Source organism: Phyllobates terribilis, unplaced genomic scaffold, assembly GCF_046119375.1.
Source record: "Phyllobates terribilis strain yellow unplaced genomic scaffold, ASM4611937v1 Scaffold_3__8_contigs__length_932513732, whole genome shotgun sequence".
In the NCBI taxonomy this organism is placed as follows: Eukaryota; Metazoa; Chordata; class Amphibia; order Anura; family Dendrobatidae; genus Phyllobates; species Phyllobates terribilis.
The window spans coordinates 402,613,699-402,635,973 of record NW_027362763.1 but is presented as its reverse complement, the minus strand read 5'-3'; the positions used below and the strand labels follow the sequence as shown (position 1 = coordinate 402,635,973).

Below are 22,275 nucleotides of genomic sequence, written 5' to 3'. Positions count from 1 at the left end.
GAAGAACGGGCAGGAGATCACGGCAAGTGACTGGGACAGTCTCTGGGTGAACGGGCAGATGGTCACGGCAAGTGACCGGGACAGTCTCTGGAAGAACGGGCAGATGGTCACGGCAAGTGACCGGGGCAGTCTCTGGGTAAAGGATTGGTACGACCTGTGGCGGCTGATGGTAGACTTGAGCTCCCAGGTGAGCAGGCGAGAGTCTCTGGATAAACGGGTGGTCACAGCATGTGACGGCGGAGCCTCCAGGAAGACCAACAGATAGGCGGCAGATGAGCGCTCCCAGGTGAGCGGGCGAGAGTCTCTGGATAAGCGGGTGGTCACAGCACGTGACGGCAGAGCCTCCAGGTAGGCCAGCGGACAGGCAGCAGATGAGCGCTCCCAGGTGAGCGGACAGGAGTCACTGGACAGGCAGGTGGTCACAGCACGTGACGGCGGAGCCTCCAGGTAGGCTAGCAGACAGGTAGCAGATGTGCGCTCCCAGGTGAGCGGGAAAGCTGGTCCATAGACAGACTGACAGGAGTTGGAAGGCAGACCGTCGGACCTCAGGCAAGCAGGCAGGTAGCTGAAGTGTGCTCCCAGGTGAGCGGGCAAGCTGGTCCTTAGACAGACTGACAGGAGTTGTAAGGCAGACCGTCGGACCTAAGGCTAGCAGGCAGGTAGCGGAATATCAGGCAGGAATAAGACAGCAAGCTGGCAGGAATCTGGCAGGTATCTGGCAGGTAACTGGCAACGGGACCTGAGGGCTGAAGCAGAGTAGTGAACAGTGCAACAACATTGCTCGGGCACCTCCATTTTGGAGGAGGTGCCTTATATATGGTGAAGTCCTCCGGCCATTGGCCGGGGACTCCTTAGGACGGCACGCGCGGCCCCTTTAAGAGGGAGGGAGAGCGCGCGCGCCCTAAGCACAGTGGCCGGGAAGGAGCGCGCGCTGCCAACAGAGCGGGAGGAGGACGCCGGGCACGGAGCAGGGAGGTGAGGGGAACAGCGTCCCTGCCTAGCAGAGGGCAGGGACGCTGGCGCTACAGTACCCCCCCCCTTTAGGCCCCCCCTTTTTTAGGCCAGACAGAAATTTAGCAAGGATAAGAGGGGCATGGATGTTCTCCTGGGGCTCCCACGTTCTCTCCTCAGGACCAAACCCCTTCCAATCTACTAGAAAAAAGGTCTTTCCTCTTACCCTTTTGGTGGCAAGAATGTTCTCTACCTCAAACTCGTCCTCAGCAGAAACCGGAGCAGGAGGCGTACCTGTAGACTTGGAAAAAGAGTTAAGTACCACAGATTTGAGGAGAGATACATGGAAGGAGTTAGGGATCCGTAAGTTGGCCGGAAGTTTCAATTTATAGGCCACCGGGTTGATCTGACTGATGACCTCCAGGGGGCCGATGAAGGTATCTTGAGTCAGACATATTTAGATGAGAGCCAGACTTTATCTCCGGGACGAAATTGTGGAGGATCCAGGCGTTTTTTGTCAGTGTGTCTTTTCATCCGTTCGGACGACTGAAGGAGTGCGGATCGGGTACTCTCCCAAATGGAGGAAAAATGGAGGAAAATTTGCTAACGAGAGATTCCGCAGCCGGGTTGTCCACAGAGGTGGAGACAGGAAAAGGAATCCGAGGATGCTGACCGAAGACTACAAAAAACGGGGATTTGGAGGAGGATTCACTCTCGTGATTGTTATAAGAGAACTCGGCCCATGGTAGGAGATCCACCCAGTCTGAATGATGGGCATTAACGAAGTGCCGGAGGTAACTGGTCAGGTTCTGATTGATCCGCTCCACTTGACCATTGGACTGTGGGTGGTAAGCGGAAGAGAAGTCCAGGGTGACGTCTAGCAGTTTACAAGTGGCTCTCCAGAAGCGTGAGGTGAACTGTACCCCACGATCCGACACGATGTGGAGGGGCAGGCCATGAAGACGGAAGATGTGACGAATAAAGTCTTTAGCTAGCTCGGGTGCAGACGGGAGGCCTGGCAGGGGAACGAAATGAGCCATCTTGGAGAAGCGGTCAGCGACCACCCAAATGACCGTACAACCGGCAGAGACTGGGAGGTCTGTTATAAAGTCCATTGCTATATGCTGCCAGGGGGCAGCAGGTACTGGGAGCGGAAGGAGGCGACCGGCTGGCAGATGTCTCGGAACCTTGTTGCGGGCGCAGGACACACAGGCAGAAACAAAGTCTATTACGTCCTTGTGCAGGGTAGGCCACCAGTAGTGCCGGGTAATAAGCTGGAGGGTCTTTTTCTGACCGGCATGGCCAGCCAGTTTAGACGAGTGACCCCAGTGAAGGATCTTCTCCCGATCAGGTACTGATACGAACGTCTTTCCGGGAGGGAGACGATTTAGACTCACGGGAGCCACCTGCATTACTCTGGCGGGATCGATGATGTGTTTCGGATCTTCCTCGAGATCAGACACCAGAAAGGATCGAGACAAGGCGTCCGCCTTGACGTTTTTGTCAGCCGGGCGAAAATGAAGAACAAAATCAAAGCGAGCAAAAAACAAGGACCACCGGGCTTGGCACAGGTTAAGTCTCTGGGCATGCTGGAGGTAAGCCAAGTTCTTGTGGTCAGTGTAAATTATTACCGGGTGAAGAGCCCCCTCGAGCAGGTAACGCCACTCCTCCAATGCCAGTTTGATGGCCAATAACTCTCGGTCTCCTATGGAATAATTGCGCTCTGAGGAGGAGAAGAGTTTAGAGAAGAAGCCGCAAGTTACCATCCTCCCAGAAGATGATTTTTGAGTAAGTACCGCTCCGGCTCCAGAGGAGGAGGCGTCAACTTCCAGGAAGAACTGCTTGTTGCCGTCCGGGCGATGCAGCACCGGGGCGGAAGAGAAGGCCTGTTTTAAGGAAAGAAAGGCCTCCTCAGCTTCGGGCGGCCACTCTTTGGGATTAGTACCCTTACGGGTGAGCGCGGAAATTGGGGCAGTCCGGGAAGAGAAGTGTGGTATGAAGAGGCGGTAGTAGTTGGTGAAGCCCAGGAACCGCTGAATGGCCTTCAACCCCTCCGGTCGAGGCCATTTCTCGATGGCAGACAGTTTCTCTGGATCCATTCGTAGGCCGGTCTGAGAAATTATGTAGCCCAAAAACGGAAGCGAGGTCTGCTCAAAGAGGCACTTCTCGTATTTAGCGAAGAGGTGATTCTGCCTGAGCCTGAGCAGGACCTGACGAACGTCCCTCCGGTGAGTCTGGAGATCCGGAGAGAAGACCAAGATGTCGTCCAGGTACACCACTACGCAGGAGTAGAGAAGGTCCCGGAAGATGTCATTGACCAACTCTTGAAAGACGGCAGGAGCGTTACAGAGGCCAAAGGGCATTACCAGATATTCATAGTGGCCGTCCCGGGTGTTGAATGCCGTCTTCCATTCATCCCCCTGACGGATACGGACCAGGTTGTACGCCCCACGGAGGTCCAGTTTGGTGAAGATTCTAGCCCCTCTCAGACGATCAAATAACTCCGGAATGAGCGGAAGGGGGTACTTATTCTTCACCGTGATCTGGTTAAGGCCTCTATAGTCTATACAGGGACGGAGAGAGCCGTCCTTCTTTTTTACGAAGAAGAAGCCTGCTCCCGCCGGGGAGGTAGATTTCCGGATGAATCCCCTGGCCAGATTCTCCTCAATATATTCGGACATCGACCGGGTCTCAGCAGCGGTTAATGGATAAATACGCCCACGGGGAGGAGTAGTACCGGGTAACAAGTCGATAGGGCAGTCGTATGGTCTATGAGGGGGTAGTGTCTCTGCTTCCTTTTTATTAAAGACATCAGCATAAGACCAATAAGGAATCGGAAGTCCAGGTAGATTAGCTGGGGTAGGAGAAGGACGGACGGGATGGACGGGAACCAGACAGGTCTTATGGCAGTCCTGTCCCCAGCGAAGGACTTCTCCGGTCTGCCAGTCAAGCACGGGTGCATGTCTCTGGAGCCAAGGTAGACCTAACAAGAGGGCGTGAGAGAGTCCAGGCAGAACATGAAAGGAGATACTCTCAGAATGCAGCATTCCCACCTGCAGAGTAATGGATTCGGTGATGAGTTGGATGGGGCGTGGTAAGAGACCCCCATCCACGGCAGCAACAGACAAGGGTACAGCCAGAGGTTTGGTGGGGATGCGGTATTTCTCTACCAGGGACTGTGAAATAAGATTCCCGGCTGCTCCAGAGTCCAGTTGGGCTAGTTCGAAATAACGGTTCTCCCCGCAGACGATTGAAACTGACAGCAGCAGAGATGGAGAGGATTTATTCTTGTCTAGGTCGACCTTTCTGAGCGAACCTAGACACAGGCGTTTCCCGACCTCTCTGGGCAGGCACGGATCCGGTGCTCCTTACTGCCACAGTAGAAGCAGCTCCCCTCGGCACGGCGTAAGTCCTGACGGGTTTTGACCATCTTGGTCTGGTCGACCTGCATAGGCTCAGGAGATTGTACCTGGGGAGAGACGGAAGGAGTGACGGGTTTCTGAAAAGTAGGAGCTAGACGTGGAAACCTCCTCTCACGGGTGACCTCTTTGGCACGCTCCTGGAACCGTAGGTCAATCCGGGTGGCAAGAGTTATTAGGCCATCGAGAGTGGTAGGAATGTCCCGACCGGCAAGTTCATCTTTAATACGGCCGGACAGACCCTCCCAGAAGACGGATACCAGAGCGTCGTTATCCCAGGCCAGCTCCGAGGCAAGGGTACGGAACCGTATGGCATATTGGCCCACGGTGAGACCTCCCTGACGGAGGCGTAGCAGAGATGATGCGGATGAGGTCTTCCGTCCGGGTTCGTCGAAGACTTTCCGGAAAGCCGTGAGGAAGGCAGGCAAGTCGGACACCAGGGGGTCTCCTCTCTCCCATAGAGGATTTAGCCAGGTCAGGGCCTCCCCGGTGAGATGGGACATGATGAAGGCAATTTTGGCCCGGTCGGAGTTAAACTGGTGGGACAATAGTTCAAAGTGCAGGGTGCACTGATTTATGAAGCCCCGAGCCTGGGCGGAGTCGCCTCCGAAGCGAGGAGGTGCAGAAAGCCGGGGTCCGGGGTAGGATACTATGGTATTGGTGGGCAGCGGAGCTGCCGGGTTGCGAGTCATGGCACTGGCGGTGGTTGCTGGTGGAGCAGTCAGAGTGTCCAGGCGATAATTGACATTCCGCAGGTGACCCAGGATGGACTCCTGTTGGGACCTCTGATGGGACAGTTCATGACAGAGGTCCGAGAGCGAGGGAGCTTGGGTGCCACCGGGTTCCATGGCCCGAGCAAACTGTAACGGGTCTGGGAGGCGGAACCTCTGAGCTACTATACAAGGGGGCGGTCCTTGTAAGGGAGCGGGTGGCGACCAGGCAGGCAGTCACAGCAGGTGACCGGGACAGTCTCTGGAAGAACGGGCAGGAGATCACGGCAAGTGACTGGGGCAGTCTCTGGGTGAACGGGCAGATGGTCACGGCAAGTGACCGGGACAGTCTCTGGAAGAACGGGCAGGAGATCACGGCAAGTGACTGGGACAGTCTCTGGGTGAACGGGCAGATGGTCACGGCAAGTGACCGGGACAGTCTCTGGAAGAATGGGCAGATGGTCACGGCAAGTGACCGGGGCAGTCTCTGGGTAAAGGATTGGTACGACCTGTGGCAGCTGATGGTAGACTTGAGCTCCCAGGTGAGCAGGCGAGAGTCTCTGGATAAACGGGTGGTCACAGCATGTGACGGCGGAGCCTCCAGGAAGACCAACAGACAGGCGGCAGATGAGCGCTCCCAGGTGAGCGGGCGAGAGTCTCTGGATAAGCGGGTGGTCACAGCACGTGACGGCAGAGCCTCCAGGTAGGCCAGCGGACAGGCAGCAGATGAGCGCTCCCAGGTGAGCGGACAGGAGTCACTGGACAGGCAGGTGGTCACAGCACGTGACGGCGGAGCCTCCAGGTAGGCTAGCAGACAGGTAGCAGATGTGCGCTCCCAGGTGAGCAGGCAAGCTGGTCCATAGACAGACTGACAGGAGTTGGAAGGCAGACCGTCGGACCTCAGGCAAGCAGGCAGGTAGCTGAAGTGCGCTCCCAGGTGAGCGGGCAAGCTGGTCCTTAGACAGACTGACAGGAGTTGTAAGGCAGACCGTCGGACCTAAGGCTAGCAGGCAGGTAGCAGAATATCAGGCAGGAATAAGACAGCAAGCTGGCAGGAATCTGGCAGGTATCTGGCAGGTAACTGGCAACGGGACCTGAGGGCTGAAGCAGAGTAGTGAACAGTGCAACAACATTGCTCGGGCACCTCCATTTTGGAGGAGGTGCCTTATATATGGTGAAGTCCTCCGGCCATTGGCCGGGGACTCCTTAGGACGGCGCGCGCGGCCCCTTTAAGAGGGAGGGAGAGCGCGCGCGCGCGCCCTAAGCACAGTGGCCGGGAAGGAGCACGCGCTGCCAGCAGAGCGGGAGGAGGACGCCGGGCACGGAGCAGGGAGGTGAGGGGAACAGCGTCCCTGCCTAGCAGAGGGCAGGGACGCCGGCGCTACAGGCTCCCTAAAACCCACAAACCAGAATTTCCTACACCTTTACGCCCCATTATATCGAGTATTTCTTCTTTGAATGAAAATTTAAATCGATGGGTAGATTTTTATCTACAGCCATTAATTCCCAGAACACCAGGTTACTTAAAAGACACGTCATCAGTAATTGATTATATGGAAAATGTAAAATGGTCTGAAAAATCTAAAGTTCTGTCATGTGATGTGGTAAATCTGTTTTCATCTATTCCACATAATCTAGCATTAACTGCTGTGTTCCACCATTTACAAAAATATAGCGACTATACGGACGAAACAAAGGAAATTATTATCCGTGGTATTGAATATCTTCTTGAGCATCATTTTTTATCATCAATGAAGAATATTATTTCCAAATTAAAGGTTGCCCAATGGGCTCATGTTTCTCCCCATCTTTAGCTGTACTTTTTGTATCATGGTGGGAAGAAAGTACTATTTTCACAGACAAAAATCCTTTTAAAAATGACATTGAACTACATGTTAGATATTTGGACGATGTTTTATTAATATGGGTAGTAGACGTGGAAAAAATCCCATACTTTTTTATCCTATATCAATGCTAATGATGTAAATTTAAAATTTACTTATACTGAACCGCAGGATAAAATCAGCTTTTTGGATTTGTATCTCATGGGGGATGTAAAACAACAAAAGGTTAGATATCGCAACTATAGAAAACCTATTAGTGGGAACACTACACTTAGAGCTGCCACCCCGTCCATACTGTGAATTCAATCCCCTATTGTGAATTAAGTAGAATTTATAGGAATAGCTCTGATATCACACTATTCAATAAACAAGCAAAGGAAGCAACATCTAGATTAATAGAAAGGGGGTATAAGAAAAAACATATTGATTCAGCATTAAAAAAAGTTCTTGTAAGAAATACTCATTTAAACAACAGAGATGATGGTATTAATAACAACAAGAAACCAATAACAATAAAATTGAATAATATGGACCAAAAAAAACATCTTCAGTACCCAAAATAGTTGCCAATTTCAGGAAATAAAAAATATAATAAACAGATATGTCCCTGTATTACTCCAAGATCGGGACTTAAATAAAATCCTGAAAAATGGATTAGTATGTGTGCCGAGAAAAGGGAGATTAATAGGTGCTACTCTTTCCCCAAGTCTATACATGCCACAAAAAAAGTGTTAAAAAAACCTGGCTAAGTTGTAAAGGTTTTTTAAAATCTGCATGTTCCAAATGTACGATGTGCCAGTATACATTGCAAACTCAAAAAATTGATGCAGCCAATGATATTAAAAGATTTATTAATTGCAATACAAATTATGTTGTGTATTGCATATTTTGCAAAGAATGTAAAATAAAACACATTGGCTGCACAATACGTAAATTAAAGAAAAGGATGGTAGAACATGTTACCAACATCAAAAATAAAAACGCATCCTATTCAGGAGCATGCAAGCATTTTGTAGAGAGACATAAAGGGGAATTAAATAATTTTTCATTCTATGGGCTAAAAGAAGTGGATATTCCTATTAGAGGAGGGGATTGAAGGAAAAAACTCCTTCTAAGAGAATTATTTTGGATCATTAAACTTGATACAAAATACCCCAACGGTATGAACCATTTGAATGATACTCTTTACCTATATTAAATTTTAGGGATTTGAATGCAGGTGTTTTTTTTTTGTTTGTTTTTTTTCTCCTTCTGGTTTTCCTTGTGATTTAGCCTTGTGATTATGCTAATTATTCTCTAATGTGATTAATTGTTAACATATGTGTTTATTGATCAACAGTTGGTTACCATTTGTTTTTATACCATGTATCATAAGGAATCTGTATCTCAGTGAATAAGGGCTTTTTGCCAGAAACGCGTTGAGATATATTCCAAACTGGTATGATCTTTTAAATTATTTTGTAATAAATTGAGGATTTTAATTATTTTTGGGACTCACCAAAATTATTTTCTGAAAGGGATATTCTATGGTTACAACCACTAACAACTAACTAACTAACTGTCTGTCAGGATTCAAATCCAGCAGCTCTTGTACACCAGGAAGCAGCTCTTCCCTCTGAGCTATTCTGCTTGCTGGACAGTTCATGGCTAACTAGATTCTAGTACCTGTGTTGTTCCTGAGCGGCTCCACTCTGTGTTTCTCCTGATTGGCTTAATCCTGTTCCTGATTGCACACCCTATTAAAACCTGGCCTGGCACCTCCTCCTTGTGAGATTATTGAGCTCCTAACCTCTAGTCAAGCTTTCCCTTCTCCTACTGCTTCATATAAATATTATACTGCTTACCTGTGTACTGATTTCTGGCTTCTTCTGACTACGCTACCTGCCGGTGCTGCCCCTAGTAGTGGCAATACCACTACTCCAACCAGGACAGTTCCTAATACTGTCACTATATGAGTATTTGTAATCCTAGATACCTAAGCTACTGCAATGCCCTGCACATGGGGTAAGTGATATAACGAATGAGAAGAATTACACTACATTTTTTAAATGGAGATACTTGCTAATATTAATGTTATTACACCTACACCCTATTGGGATAGGATCATGTAGATAGGAATACCCCTTTAATGTAAAATTGGATAGGTTATCTTTAGGACACCCAGCACACCTATTGATCAGTATATATCTGGTAGCTTTGCTGCTGGAAGTAAAAATTCCCTTCAATAGTAACTGAGTTGCAGACCTTGGGAAATGAGGTTACACAGTATGCTGGGCTGCGGTGTCCTAGCGCTGTATACTATGTACTTCTAGCCATGACACCAGGTATCAGCTGATCATGGAGGTGCTAGGTATCAGCCCCCCACTGATATGAAATTGATGAGTTTTCCTAGGGACATCAATATCTCAATTCCAGATAACCCTTTTAGGTGATGATATTTTAAAAGACGTAAGTAAAACGATTGCACTTACCTGGTTCATAGTAGTCAATAACTGATACAAAAGCATCTTTGGTGTAACCAACATTTGAACTTCGAACGGATGGAATATCTAAGCAAAACTTAGTTTGGTTGAGCTGTAAAAGGTAAACGTTCCTGAGTTAAATAAGTCCAAGATTTGTAACAATAAATGTTAGTAATAAATGTTAGTAAATAGTTACTTAATAAACACATGACTTGTTACATAAATAGACATACTAGCAATTCACTTACAGAATCAAGATATATATTGACTTTGTCATCAACTGGTTCCACCTTTTTAATTGGATACTTGAGTAAAATACCATCTGGAGCCAAACTGAAGCCACTGAGTAAATCCACTTGCATAATAGCCATGCCAGTGTGGGCAGATGATTCTCCTCCTGAGTATCTAACACAGTGGATATGATGGAAAACATACTGAAACATGATAATCATATATTAATGAATCTATGTATTTTATATTTTATATTAATAAATAAAAATCACACCAAAAGTGCTCAATGGTGCCTCTAAAACCCCATTTGAAATTTTATTAAAACAATTTTATTTTTGCCATTTTGTATATAATATTAAAAGTAGAGATGCAGATGCTCCTCATAGATGGAGGATGATCCTTCAGATGACCCAAGAAACTTTAGTCTGACACTGCATACATAATCAAAACTAAGATTATAAAACTATAATGTGGCTCACTAATTTTAGCTATACAGCAGAAATGTAAATAAATATTTTAATATACAATATATTTAAATAATGAAAAGTACTCATTTATATAAAGTGCTTAAAAATGAAAACTTTAATAAACAGTCAAGCTCTTTTCACTCAGACATTTTTGTGAAAACAGAATGTAACTTCTGCGTTTACTTGGCTCTGATATGAGAGATAATAGAAACCATATGTTATAACGTGAACCAGGGAAGAATGAGAAAAAATAGGGAACTCGATACACTGATCAGTTCTTGCCACTTAGTGATACAAAATTAAATTCTCAGATGACAATGAACAAGATCTGAAATGTGGTTTTAAGAACAATATCTACAGTATCTATACAAAATTTGCCTACAGAGGTATTACTTATTTTAGCATAGTTTCGAGAGTTCTGGTGCATAAAAGAAAAAGTCAAAGGGGTTTTCCATAAACTCCTGCAGTTACTTTATATCACTGCAGATTGCAAAATCCTGACTGTGTGCTATAGGCACACTGTCAGGATTCTGATTTTTTGCTGACTTGACTGGTAACCACTGATCGAACAACTACAATAGGAAATTTTGCAATTTGCTGAAGTTTTTGGCCATAGCGCCTATACTTGGTTTGAACAGTCATTTTGTGCAGTGAGACTACCTTTGTTATTTCTTGTGGCCGAGAAAACTATTGTCAGATTTTACTATTGTCTATATTGACAAATATTTACATTCCGTAACATGAACTGTCATAACTTCTTGAAACTTTACATACCTTGTACATATATTTAAAGTGAGCACATTTACATTTTCCATAGTATCTCGTACTGTAACATCTAAATCAAAATAGTCTTTTCTTTCAGCAGATCTGCGTGTTCTTTCGGAGCTTTCACTTTTCAAATTATACATAATGTGAAGCTAAAAAGGAAAATGATAATGTCATAGCTTGATCAGAGGAATGTTCAAAGAGTTATACAATTAGGGATCATTTATAATTAGGAAGTAGGGACAAGCATGAAACAGGGCATTGTATTGTACACAGGCATGGTAAGTTTCCTATACCATTTTTCCCTTCATATTTTTCCCCCTTATGTGCATGGCACTAAGGTTCTCAGTCCACTAACCTCAGATGCCTCTCATGTACAGCCAGTGCCAGCCACAAATTTCCTATTACAGACTGCTCTATCCACAAATGACCTGTCACAGCGTGCAGCAATCACAAGTTCCTTGTAGCAGAATGTATTATACCAAATGCAAAAGGAAAAAATACAATAATATTGATGATGGAAAGATTATATACATGAGAAAGGTTTACCTGAAATATGGCAAATCCATGTCCCCCAGCGTGTACTGTAATATTAATACTTGGACCAATATTGATCTAAAATGAAAAAAAACAACAACTTTTGTTGTCAGTCTGGATTGGCAATGGAAGGTATATCACTATTGTAAACAAACAATATGATCTACTTTGCAATAAAAGAGCTATTAACCAATTAAAGCATTTAAATCTGATTTATAAGTCTTATGAACAGCCAAAATGCTTGCATTACCTTTCTACCTATAAGCATCATGGAGTTCCAAGAATCGATGTGGAAACTTTGAGAATCCACTGTGCTCCATTCCACTGAAATGTCCAGAGCAGGTTTGCTGATTGAGTACTTAGATGCAAAGGATGACATTGCTTGAAGAGCTACTATAGTGTCCTGTTAAAGAAAATAACACAGTTTGATTGATTAACTAATTTCAAATGGTCCAGCTTCTCTAACCAGTGATAATGAGCTGTTATCGCAATGGGAAGGTGCAATATTTAATCACATAGAATATGGTAGGATCCAAAACTCTTTCTGAGTGGATTAACTCATTGTTGGAGTGGGCCATTCTATTATATCAAAATGTCCTAATAAGGCATATGTAAATGAGACAATTCCTTTATAAGGAGTCTGTCACCCCAAATTTAAACTTCAAACTAACATAGCCTTGTAGGAGATGTAGCAACTATAAAAAAAATCCTTCTTTTTGTATTTAAATCTGTTCCTCTGTTTTCCCTAAAAACAACTTTATTATATTATGCAAATGAGAGTGCAGGGAAAACCAGCACGATCGGCATAGAAGGATTGGCCATAATCTAAATAAGTGTGTGGAATGGTTTACTGAGACATTTAGCCATGCCAAAGCTGCATTGAGCACCCTAACTCAGGAACAATAGATATATTGACAGTTTAAGACGTGTAGCACAGAAATGGTTAACAGCAGAAATGTATGCATTCAGGAACTTGAAGAAGATAGATAGTTAATGGCAGAAATGTATACAGTAGAGATGAATGCAGTCAAGAAGTTGCAGCAGGCAAACTGTTATCTGCAGAACAGCAGTGATGAATAGGTAAACTGGTTACTTGCTTGCAGTGATGTCACAAAACATAGGAATAATAGAGACAAATAAATCAGGTACCTAGCTTACAAACACATTTTTTTAATAGTACGAGTATTCTGAGATAGGTCAAGTCTTAGGCACCTGTCGCAGCAGAGTTGAGAGTGGAAAAGCAGGATTCATAGGACTGTGCTATAAAGGAATTGCAGATTGTTTGGGTAGCAGGCAGATGATTAGACAGCTGAGCAAAGTTGGTTTTGAGGCAAACTCCTGTAATACACTGGGTAGCTAACAGCTATGCTTTCTGAATACTCAGATAGTACATGGCTGCCTGAGCTAGCCTAAAAGGCCTTGGATGATGATGTCAGAGGTTTTTTTCTGTGATGCCACAGTAACACAGCATGGACTAGCATAGAACAAACCAGCCATAGTGGAAGGCAACAAGGGAATGGCACTTGAGCTGGGACAAGTGAGTAACACACATTTGTTAAATTGAAAATAAAAATTGTAAAGAATGTGATTGCAATAGTACCTTAAAACATGATACACTCATGCAGTTTTTCTTCCAATAAATTCAGTTGGGGATCCAAGAAGAAAGAAAATCTTAAAGGCAACACTGATCCCTTTCTTCTTTTTTTTTGCATACATTCCTGAGTTTGGCTCTAAAAACTGCAGCTAGAACTTCATTGAAAACTGCGTGTGTGAATCTATACTTAAAATTTATAAATCACCCCTGAAAGTCACTCTAAGTAGAGTAAAGGGGTTTTCCACTTTCACAAAAGTGGTGCCTAAATTATTGGATAGTGGTAAAACAACAAAACAGATAGTACTCTCCCTCTCAAGGTCCATTGCTGGTTTTCCTCCTCTGCTTCAGTCTGTGTTTCTGCTGTAGTGGTGACGTCACATCTACAATGCACATCACCACTACAGGCTATCTCTGAGCTCAGCAGCTCAGTCGATGTAGACGGTACAAGCAACTCAGCTCAGTAGTATGCTGCAGCAGAGATGTGTGCTGTAGTCGTGACATCACCAGGGCAGCCAAAACACAAAGACTGGAGCAGCAAAGGACCAGTGCTGGACCCCGGGAAGGTGACTACTATATGTGTTTGCTATTTTACATCTGGGCAATCATTTGGGTACCAGTTTTGTTAGGCTGTGCGCCCACGATGTGTTTTTTAAGCGTTTCTGCAGCGGCAAAAACGATGCAGAAACGCTTAAAAAACGCATGGTAGAAGGCCTGCCATGTTCCCCAATGATAATCCGCATGTGCTGTGCACATGTTGCGGAAATTTCCGCTGCGGATTATCATTGCGTAAAAAGACGCAGCACTACTAATTATTTTGCGGAAGTGCTGCGTTTTCGCCGCCATTGACTTGCATTAGAACGCGTGCATTCCGCTTCACTAGATAAGGACATGTGGAATGCACGCGTTAAAGTGCAAAACTCTTTTAATATCAATAAGGCACATGACATTTTCACAGAACAACTTTGCTAACATAACTAACCTGGGTAGAAGAATATCCTCCACGGTAGTTTCTTTGTTGAGTTAACCACTTCATCACTGCTACTCCATCAGAAACACGATTTTGTAATACATGTGACAATAGAACGTAGGATGCCACTTCTATATCAACAGAACCGGGTTGCCACCAGCCAGGGGCACTTTGAATGTTAGACCTCCAGAATCTTAAATCTCCTGTAATTGAAAAATATCTACCATCAAAATGCTGGTTTGCATGTTTTTCCAAAATTATTTTAGAATATATATAATATATAATATGTAAATAGAATGATATAAGTGCACAAGGCACTAAGAACGGCTCCACACAGAGTCCCATGACTTTCTACCATACTTCATTATATAAATGCTGGGAAGGATAAAATAGGGTCTTGTCTTTTCTGCACTCTGCAATAAGGACTTCATATCCCCTCATCTCTACTCCTGAGTGATGGCTGTAGTATCTAACCATGAGCCTGATACAGTCGTAATGCTAGAGCAGAAGGAAAGTATGTTTAGGAGTCCTTAATGCAGAGATTCATGCCAACCCACACTTCAGGACACATTGACATATTTTGTCCTAAAGCACCTATTTGTCATCCTTTTGGGGTTTTTTTCTGAGCAGTTTTTGCAACATGTTGATGGCTTTTGTTTTTAACTTGTATAAACTAGTGAGTGTTTTAAAGAAACTAAGAAAAAACGAAAGCCTGAACATATCAACATATCAAGTCGTTTTTACATCTAAATACATATGTTCACTTATTTGAGCATTTATTTACACTTTTTCAGGCAGAAAAAGACATGGTGTACATATACCCTTAGGAACTGCATTCGGAGTACTTACTGAGTGTAGTGTTGAGAAAAAAATTCTCATTAATACTACTGCTAAAACCGTACAGTAAGGTATGTTAAACAACTCTATGCCTTTTCTATCTAATTCTATTGGCAGTTTTGCAAGGAAAACTCCCTTAAACCTCTTCCTGCTGCTGCCAATTTTTGTTTTTGCACTTTTGTTTTCTCCTCCCCTTTTCCACGAGTTAGATCTTTTTTTTTTTCATCAACATAGCAATATACAGTAAGAGCTTGCTTCTTGCGAGCAAAGTTGTAATTTTGAATTACACCTTTCATTTTACCATACAATATACTAAATGTTTTATTGATACCATTTTGATGTACAAACAGTGTTTTGATTGCTTGTTATTAATAGTTAGGCTTCATAGGAGTACCAAAATGTCATAAGGACCTTCAATAGGTCCTCGCCACCCATGGAAATCCATCGGCACCTTGAGTTCACCACAAAACAATGTCCTTTGGAATTAGATGCTTTAAATGCTGCTGTCAGATTAACTGCGGAATGTATGGCGTTAACAGCAGCAATCAGGAGCTTAGCTTCAATTGCTGCTGTTACAGAAAGAAGCTGGCTATGTAATACAGCAGGCGTCTCCTCCTGAGCTCACTTCATATGCTCATTTCTGGCGTGTGATGTACATGTAAGTCACACATTAGGAAGAGGGTTAAGCTGGTGTTAACAAGACACACAGTATGACTGTAATTTACTCGATGACGCTATGGCTGTAATTCCACAGTTAAGCTGCTATCAGTTAGAATTATTCTTTTTCACAACTAACTTTTTTTTTACATACAGTATGTCTATCCGCAATATTAAAAAATAGTTACCACTGTGCTCTGCCCGGCTGTTTAGAAGGTCCAGACCCTCTTTAGCTTTACTTCTTCCAACCAATGATAATGCATAGGTCACAAGACTGAGGGTGTAGTTATCTGCGATGACTTCATTCATTTGAGACTCCAAGTAATTTGTAGCAGCTGTTATTTGAGAAGAATTCTAAAGGAGTGAAAAACATTTGTTTTAAATCAAAAGTAGAAAAGAAATCCCACTTCACTGGAAATAGCTTTCATTTACTTGTTTTACAATAGTAGTGGTTAAATGAAATTCTCCTCTCCATGGGATCAGTGTTCTTTGATGTACAGCCAACAATGGCATATAAAATGCATCATTTACAGTGCACAAAACGTACAATGGCATGGGGTTTTCTTCTACCTATCAATGCAAACTAAGTCATTGTGGAGACAGATGTAGAAAAGTTGAGGAATATTTGCCCACTTGATACAGTCATGACTCACAATATTCAATAAATTGATTATTCAAAATAAATACGTATATGGTTTCACATATAACACAGGGGCCATATTGTTTCATCTTCCTGCCACCTGAAGCTCTTGCTGGCCTCCTTTACATGTTAGGGAAGAGTATATTATTTGCTTTTACTTAAAGTAAACCTGTCACTTCCAGTGATAATCTGCAAGTAAATAGCATTTATATCATTATTGGAAGAGCGGCTGAAAGGAGAAAATTAAGTTATATTCTCCGTGCTTCACTCACTTCAAGTCATTGGAAATGGTGGGGGTGCAGAGAGCTGTAAGTGACCGCTCACTACACATCACACAATCAGTTGATGTGCCTATGAGTTGCCTTTGTAATGCTCTAATCATTCACTGGTATATTGATTGACAGCTTGCTCTACAGAGATTGTCTACACTTTTAAAGTGTTGTTCCAATATTCCCTATTGAAAAGCGCATCGCTCCTATGCAACCCGATTTCCTGCTTTGCTGGTACAGTGCACTCCTAGAGATCATTAATCCTGATCAGCGGCATGGTTGCACCACTGATACAAACCGAGTGTTCTTCCAGGCTTCTAGCAGAGACAACTTTACTTTCTTATTTTTACAAGTTCTTTGCAATTTTACCTATTTAAAGGTAACTTGTCATGTCCTCAAATGCTATTAATCTGCAGATATAAGGTTAATCTACAGGTTAATAGAATTCCAATTTTGTCCGGCTCCCTTAATGAAAGCGTGGCTACCGTGACTTTCCAGAGATGTGCATGGAGCTGCTACTATCATTGTTCAGTAGATAGTGAGCAGGAGCTATAAGCATGCCTTGGAACTTTGACAGCTCGCTCTTTACAGATAAGCACTGCACCACTAGCTGCCAATCAAAGTGCTGGGGCTCTGTACTAAGCAGTGACTGATGCCGCCCCAGCATGCATCTCTAACAGAAAACTGGTGGCTCCCGGGAGGAATTAAATTCATTTTTAGTAGGTTGGCAGGACAACATTGGAACACTATTGACTTGCAGATTAACAATATTTACACAGGTAAATTAAGAAATTGAGAACCTCTTTAAGAGAATACATCAACAAAATTTTGCAAAAAGGTAATAAATATGAAAGATGACCTTTGTGTGAAAGATGATACCAACACTTGAAGGCTTGGGAGGCAGATGTAGAGGACATCCTTCTGAAGCATGAAGTTGGACTCCTTACAAAAAAATGCTTCTCTACTGACCTATAAAAGCTGATTTCTCATTAACGTCAAGGGAAAAGTTGCTGCAATTGGGGCTGTTATTGAAAGATCAGTTGAGAACGAGCCCATGATCCATAAAACTGATGTTTTTAAGACCATGATAAAGAATCTTGGCTGCCATGACTACATTAATGTTTAGCAAAGTCTGGAAAGCAATGTTAATCACAAAAAGATTTTCTTTCATCACAGGCTAAGGACAACATATTTCCATTACTTTCACTGAAGGTTGATAAATTGAAAAGTAGGTTCTTAGTGGTATTTGGATTGAACAAACTGTTACTTATAACATGGTCTAGTCACAATAAATGTTACTAGGTAATATTAGAAGGTTGAATCACACAGAACGTTCATGACGTTGTAATAGTAACATTTTACGGTTATTTTCCAGCACTACAATCAGTTGATGTGCCTATGAGTTGCCTTTGTAATGCCTCCAGAATACCTGATTACTTTGGAGCAGCAAAGATCTATTATCAACACAATTCAGACAAGTCATTACCATGTGAGCTGTTTTTTCCCCAAGTCACCATTTTTATAAGCAGTGTTTTCAATTTAAATGTCATTTTTGTGTTGAAGCTATTATAAAATTGCATCATCGGAGAAAATCACTCATAAATTGTCCTATTATGATATACCCATCATGGTATGAAGCAGATTGCTTCTCAGTATTTAGAAGGTCCTAATGGAGGAATCCCCTCATTCTTCACAAGGAATTATTTGAACCATGACCTAAGAGTTATGATATGATTTTCATCTTGTTAATAAATATATGGGCAGATGTATCAAATTTACCAAATTGGCGACAAGTCCAGTTTTCTGGCATATTTGCATCAATTGGTATGGCATTCATGGTTTGATAGGTTTTGTGAGCTGTGCTACGTCTATACTTTGCTAATGAATATGGAGCATGCTACATAGACTTTCCACAATAGCGTACTGGTATGTATGCCCCAACTCTCAAAAATATATACAGTTTGGTCCAGAAATATTTGGACAGTGACACAAGCTTTGGCATTTTAACTGTTTACCAAAACATATTCAAGATACAGTTATATATCAATATGTGCTTAAAGTGTACATTCTCAGCTTTAATTCACAGGGTATTCACATCCTAATTGGAGCAAGGGTTTAGGATTTACAGATCTTTAATATATAGGTACTTCTTTTTAAAGGGACCAAAAGTAATTGGACAATTATCTTAAAAGATCTTTAATGGGCTGCATGGGCTATTCCCTCAGCAATCCATCATCAATTAACCCTTTCACCCCGAAGACTGTTTTCATCTTCCTGACCAAGCCAATTTTTTTAATTCTGACCAGTGTCGCTTTATGAGGTAGTAACTCTGGAACGCTTCAATGGATTCCACTGATTCTGAGTGTTTTTTCGTAACAAATTGTACTTCATGATAGTGGTAAAATTTATTTTATATGACTATTTGTGAAAAAATCAAAAATTTGGCAAATTGTGAAAGTTTTGAAATTTTCAAACTTTTAAATTTTATGCCCTTAATTCTGAGAGTTATGTGACACAAAATAGTTAATAAATAACATTTCCCACTTGTCTGATTTACATCAGCACATTTTTGGAAACATAATTTTTTTTTGTTAGGAAGTTATAAGGGTTAAAATTTGACCAGCAATTTCTCATTTTTACAACAAAATTTACAAAACCATTTTTTTTAGGGACCACATCACATTTGACTTTGAGGGGTCTTCATCACAGAAAATACCTAAAAATGACACCGTTCTAAAAACTGCACTCCTCAAGGTGCTCAAAATCACTTTCAAGAACTTTATTAACCCTTCAGGTGTTTCACAAGAATTTTTGCAATGTGGAAGGAAAAAATTACCATTAGAGATGAGCGTTGTTCTACTCGAACTGTTCGCCAATCTCAAATTCGAGCTGTTTTGGGCGGTGTTCGAGCCGTTCGGCGAACACGAACAATTTGAGAAAAATTCGGCTGTTCAAGGTTATGTTCGATAACTGTTCGTGCACCAAAATCATAACTGGATTTTTTCTCAGTAATGATGAAAATTAATGTTAATACGCAGTTTGAGTGTACAGCGGGGTGGGGGGAGGGGCAGGGGATGGATCTCTGCAGGAACAATGAAGATCTCCATTTTTTTTTCTCTTTCCCGCATTTGCAGTGGGGAGGTGCAATCTGTCAGCCTATCAGCAGCGCACACACGGAGCGAAGTGCTTTTTTTCACACAAGCAAGGGCATGTGTCATTGGCAGTGTATGTCACATGTCCTTGCCCTATAAGACCAAGCCATTTTCCCCGTCGCCACCATTTTCTCACTGCTGCAGCTGCGTGTTAGACGGCACCGCTGTTGCTGTGTGCGCTATACCTTGTTAATTTCAAGCCAATTTTCGCACAAATATACAGATTGCTTGGGAGTAGGGAATAGTTGTGATTGCAGTCCTTTTAAGGACTAGGTTACAGCATTTCCTACGACTTTTATCAGGGAGGTCTGTGCTCTTAAATAGATAGGTTGTGGGAGTAAAGACTAATTGTAATTGGAGTCCTTTTCAGGACTAGGTTACATCAGTTCCTATCAGTTTTTGCCAGGCAGGTCTGTGCCAGTGCTGTGCAAGTTTTTTTCACAGCATTTGGCTGAATCTAGCAAAGCTAATCCTTTTTGGCCTATTGCAGAGTGTGTTAGTCAGTGGAGTAGCCTATCTGTGCTGCAAGATATACCACCTGTGTATAGAATACCAATTTTTTTACTGCACCTAGTGAAGTAAAATCTTTTGGGCATAGCATCATTCTATTAGTCCATCTATACTGACCTCCATCAGGTTGCAAACTGAATATATTTTTTTCTGCATCTACCTCTGAAAAAATATTTGGGCTTCTAGCTGTGTGTGGGACTTGTTGTATTAGTCCATCTATACTGACCTCCATCAGGTTGCAAACTGAATATATTTTTTTCTGCATCTACCTCTGAAAAAATATTTGGGCTTCTAGCTGTGTGTGGGACTTGTTGTATTAGTCCATCTATACTGACCTCCATCAGGTTGCAAATTAAAAATAATTTGTATCTGCATCTACAGTACCTCTGAAAAAATATTTGGGCTTCTAGCTGTGTGTGGGACTTGTTGTATTAGTCCATCTATACTGAACTCCATCAGGTTGCAAATTAAAAATAATTTTTATCTGAATCTACAGTACCTCTGAAAAAATATTTGGGCTTCTAGCTGTGTGTGGGACTTGTTCTATTAATCCATCTATACTGACCTCCATCAGGTTGCAAACTGAATATATTTTTTTCTGCATCTACCTCTGAAAAAATATTGGGCTTCTAGCTGTGTGTGGGTCTTGTTCTATTAATCCATCTATACTGACCTCCATCAGGTTGCAAACTGAATATAATTTTTTTCTGCATCTAGCTCTGAAAAAATATTTGGCCTTCTAGCAGTGTGTCGGACTTTCTCTATTAGTCCATCTATACTGACCTCCATCAGGTTGCAAATTAAAAATATTTTTTTTCTGCATCTACAGTACCTCTGAAAAAATATTTGGGCTTCTAGCTGTGTGTGGGACTTGTTGTATTAGTCCATCTATACTGACCTCCATCAGGTTGCAAATTAAAAATAATTTTTATCTGCATCTACAGTACCTCTGAAAAAATATTTGGGCTTCTAGCTGTGTGTGGGACTTGTTGTATTAGTCCATCTATACTGACCTCCACCAGGTTGCAAACTGAATATATTTTTTTCTGCATCTACCTCTGAAAAAATATTTGGGCTTCTAGCTGTGTGTGGGACTTGTTGTATTAGTCCATCTATACTGACCTCCATCAGGTTGCAAATTAAAAATAATTTGTATCTGCATCTATAGTACCTCTGAAAAAATATTTGGGCTTCTAGCTGTGTGTGGGACTTGTTGTATTAGTCCATCTATACTGACCTCCATCAGGTTGCAAATTAAAAATAATTTTTATCTGCATCTACAGTACCTCTGAAAAAATATTTGGGCTTCTAGCTGTGTGTGGGACTTGTTGTATTAGTCCATCTATACTGACCTCCATCAGGTTGCAAACTGAATATATTTTTTTCTGCATCTACCTCTGAAAAAATATTGGGCTTCTAGCTGTGTGTGGGTCTTGTTCTATTAATCCATCTATACTGACCTCCATCAGGTTGCAAACTGAATATAATTTTTTTCTGCATCTAGCTCTGAAAAAATATTTGGCCTTCTAGCAGTGTGTCGGACTTTCTCTATTAGTCCATCTATACTGACCTCCATCAGGTTGCAAATTAAAAATAATTTTTATCTGCAACTACAGTACCTCTGAAAAAATATTTGGGCTTCTAGCTGTGTGTGGGACTTGTTGTATTAGTCCATCTATACTGACCTCCATCAGGTTGCAAATTAAAACTAATTTTTATCTGCATCTACAGTACCTCTGAAAAAATATTTGTGCTTCTAGCTGTGTGTGGGACTTGTTGTATTAGTCCATCTATACTGACCTCCATCAGGTTGGAAACTGAATATATTTTTTTCTGCATCTACCTCTGAAAAAATATTGGGCTTCTAGCTGTGTGTGGGACTTGTTGTATTAGTCCATCTATACTGACCTCCATCAGGTTGCAAACTGAATATATTTTTTTCTGCATCTACCTCTGAAAAAATATTGGGCTTCTAGCTGTGTGTGGGTCTTGTTCTATTAATCCATCTATACAGACCTCCATCAGGTTGCAAACTGAATATAATTTTTTTCTGTATCTACCTCTGAAAAAATATTTGGCCTTGTAGCAGTGTGTCGGACTTTCTCTATTAGTCCATCTATACTGACCTCCATCAGGTTGCAAACTGAATATATTTTTTTCTGCATCTAACCAAGCCAATAGTTTTGGCCTAATACCGCAGTTTGGCCACTCAGCTCTGCTCGGTTACCATCCATTGTTTTTTTGTGCAAACAACTCCAGAGTT

At 42.5% G+C, this 22,275-nt stretch overlaps 1 protein-coding gene across 1 annotated transcript in view; it reads right to left on the bottom strand.

Moving 5' to 3' along the window:
* Positions 1–22,275, bottom strand: part of LOC141259484 (CD109 antigen-like) — a 329,051-nt gene that overhangs the window by 23,066 nt on the left and 283,710 nt on the right. The window contains exons 26-32 of the mRNA XM_073675569.1: positions 15,630–15,795; positions 13,960–14,150; positions 11,637–11,789; positions 11,399–11,464; positions 10,859–11,001; positions 9,635–9,791; positions 9,396–9,498 (exon numbers count right to left, since the gene is read on the bottom strand). Of these exons, the coding sequence (XP_073531670.1) occupies positions 9,396–9,498; positions 9,635–9,791; positions 10,859–11,001; positions 11,399–11,464; positions 11,637–11,789; positions 13,960–14,150; positions 15,630–15,795 (979 nt within the window). The remainder of the gene's footprint in view (positions 1–9,395; positions 9,499–9,634; positions 9,792–10,858; positions 11,002–11,398; positions 11,465–11,636; positions 11,790–13,959; positions 14,151–15,629; positions 15,796–22,275) is intronic.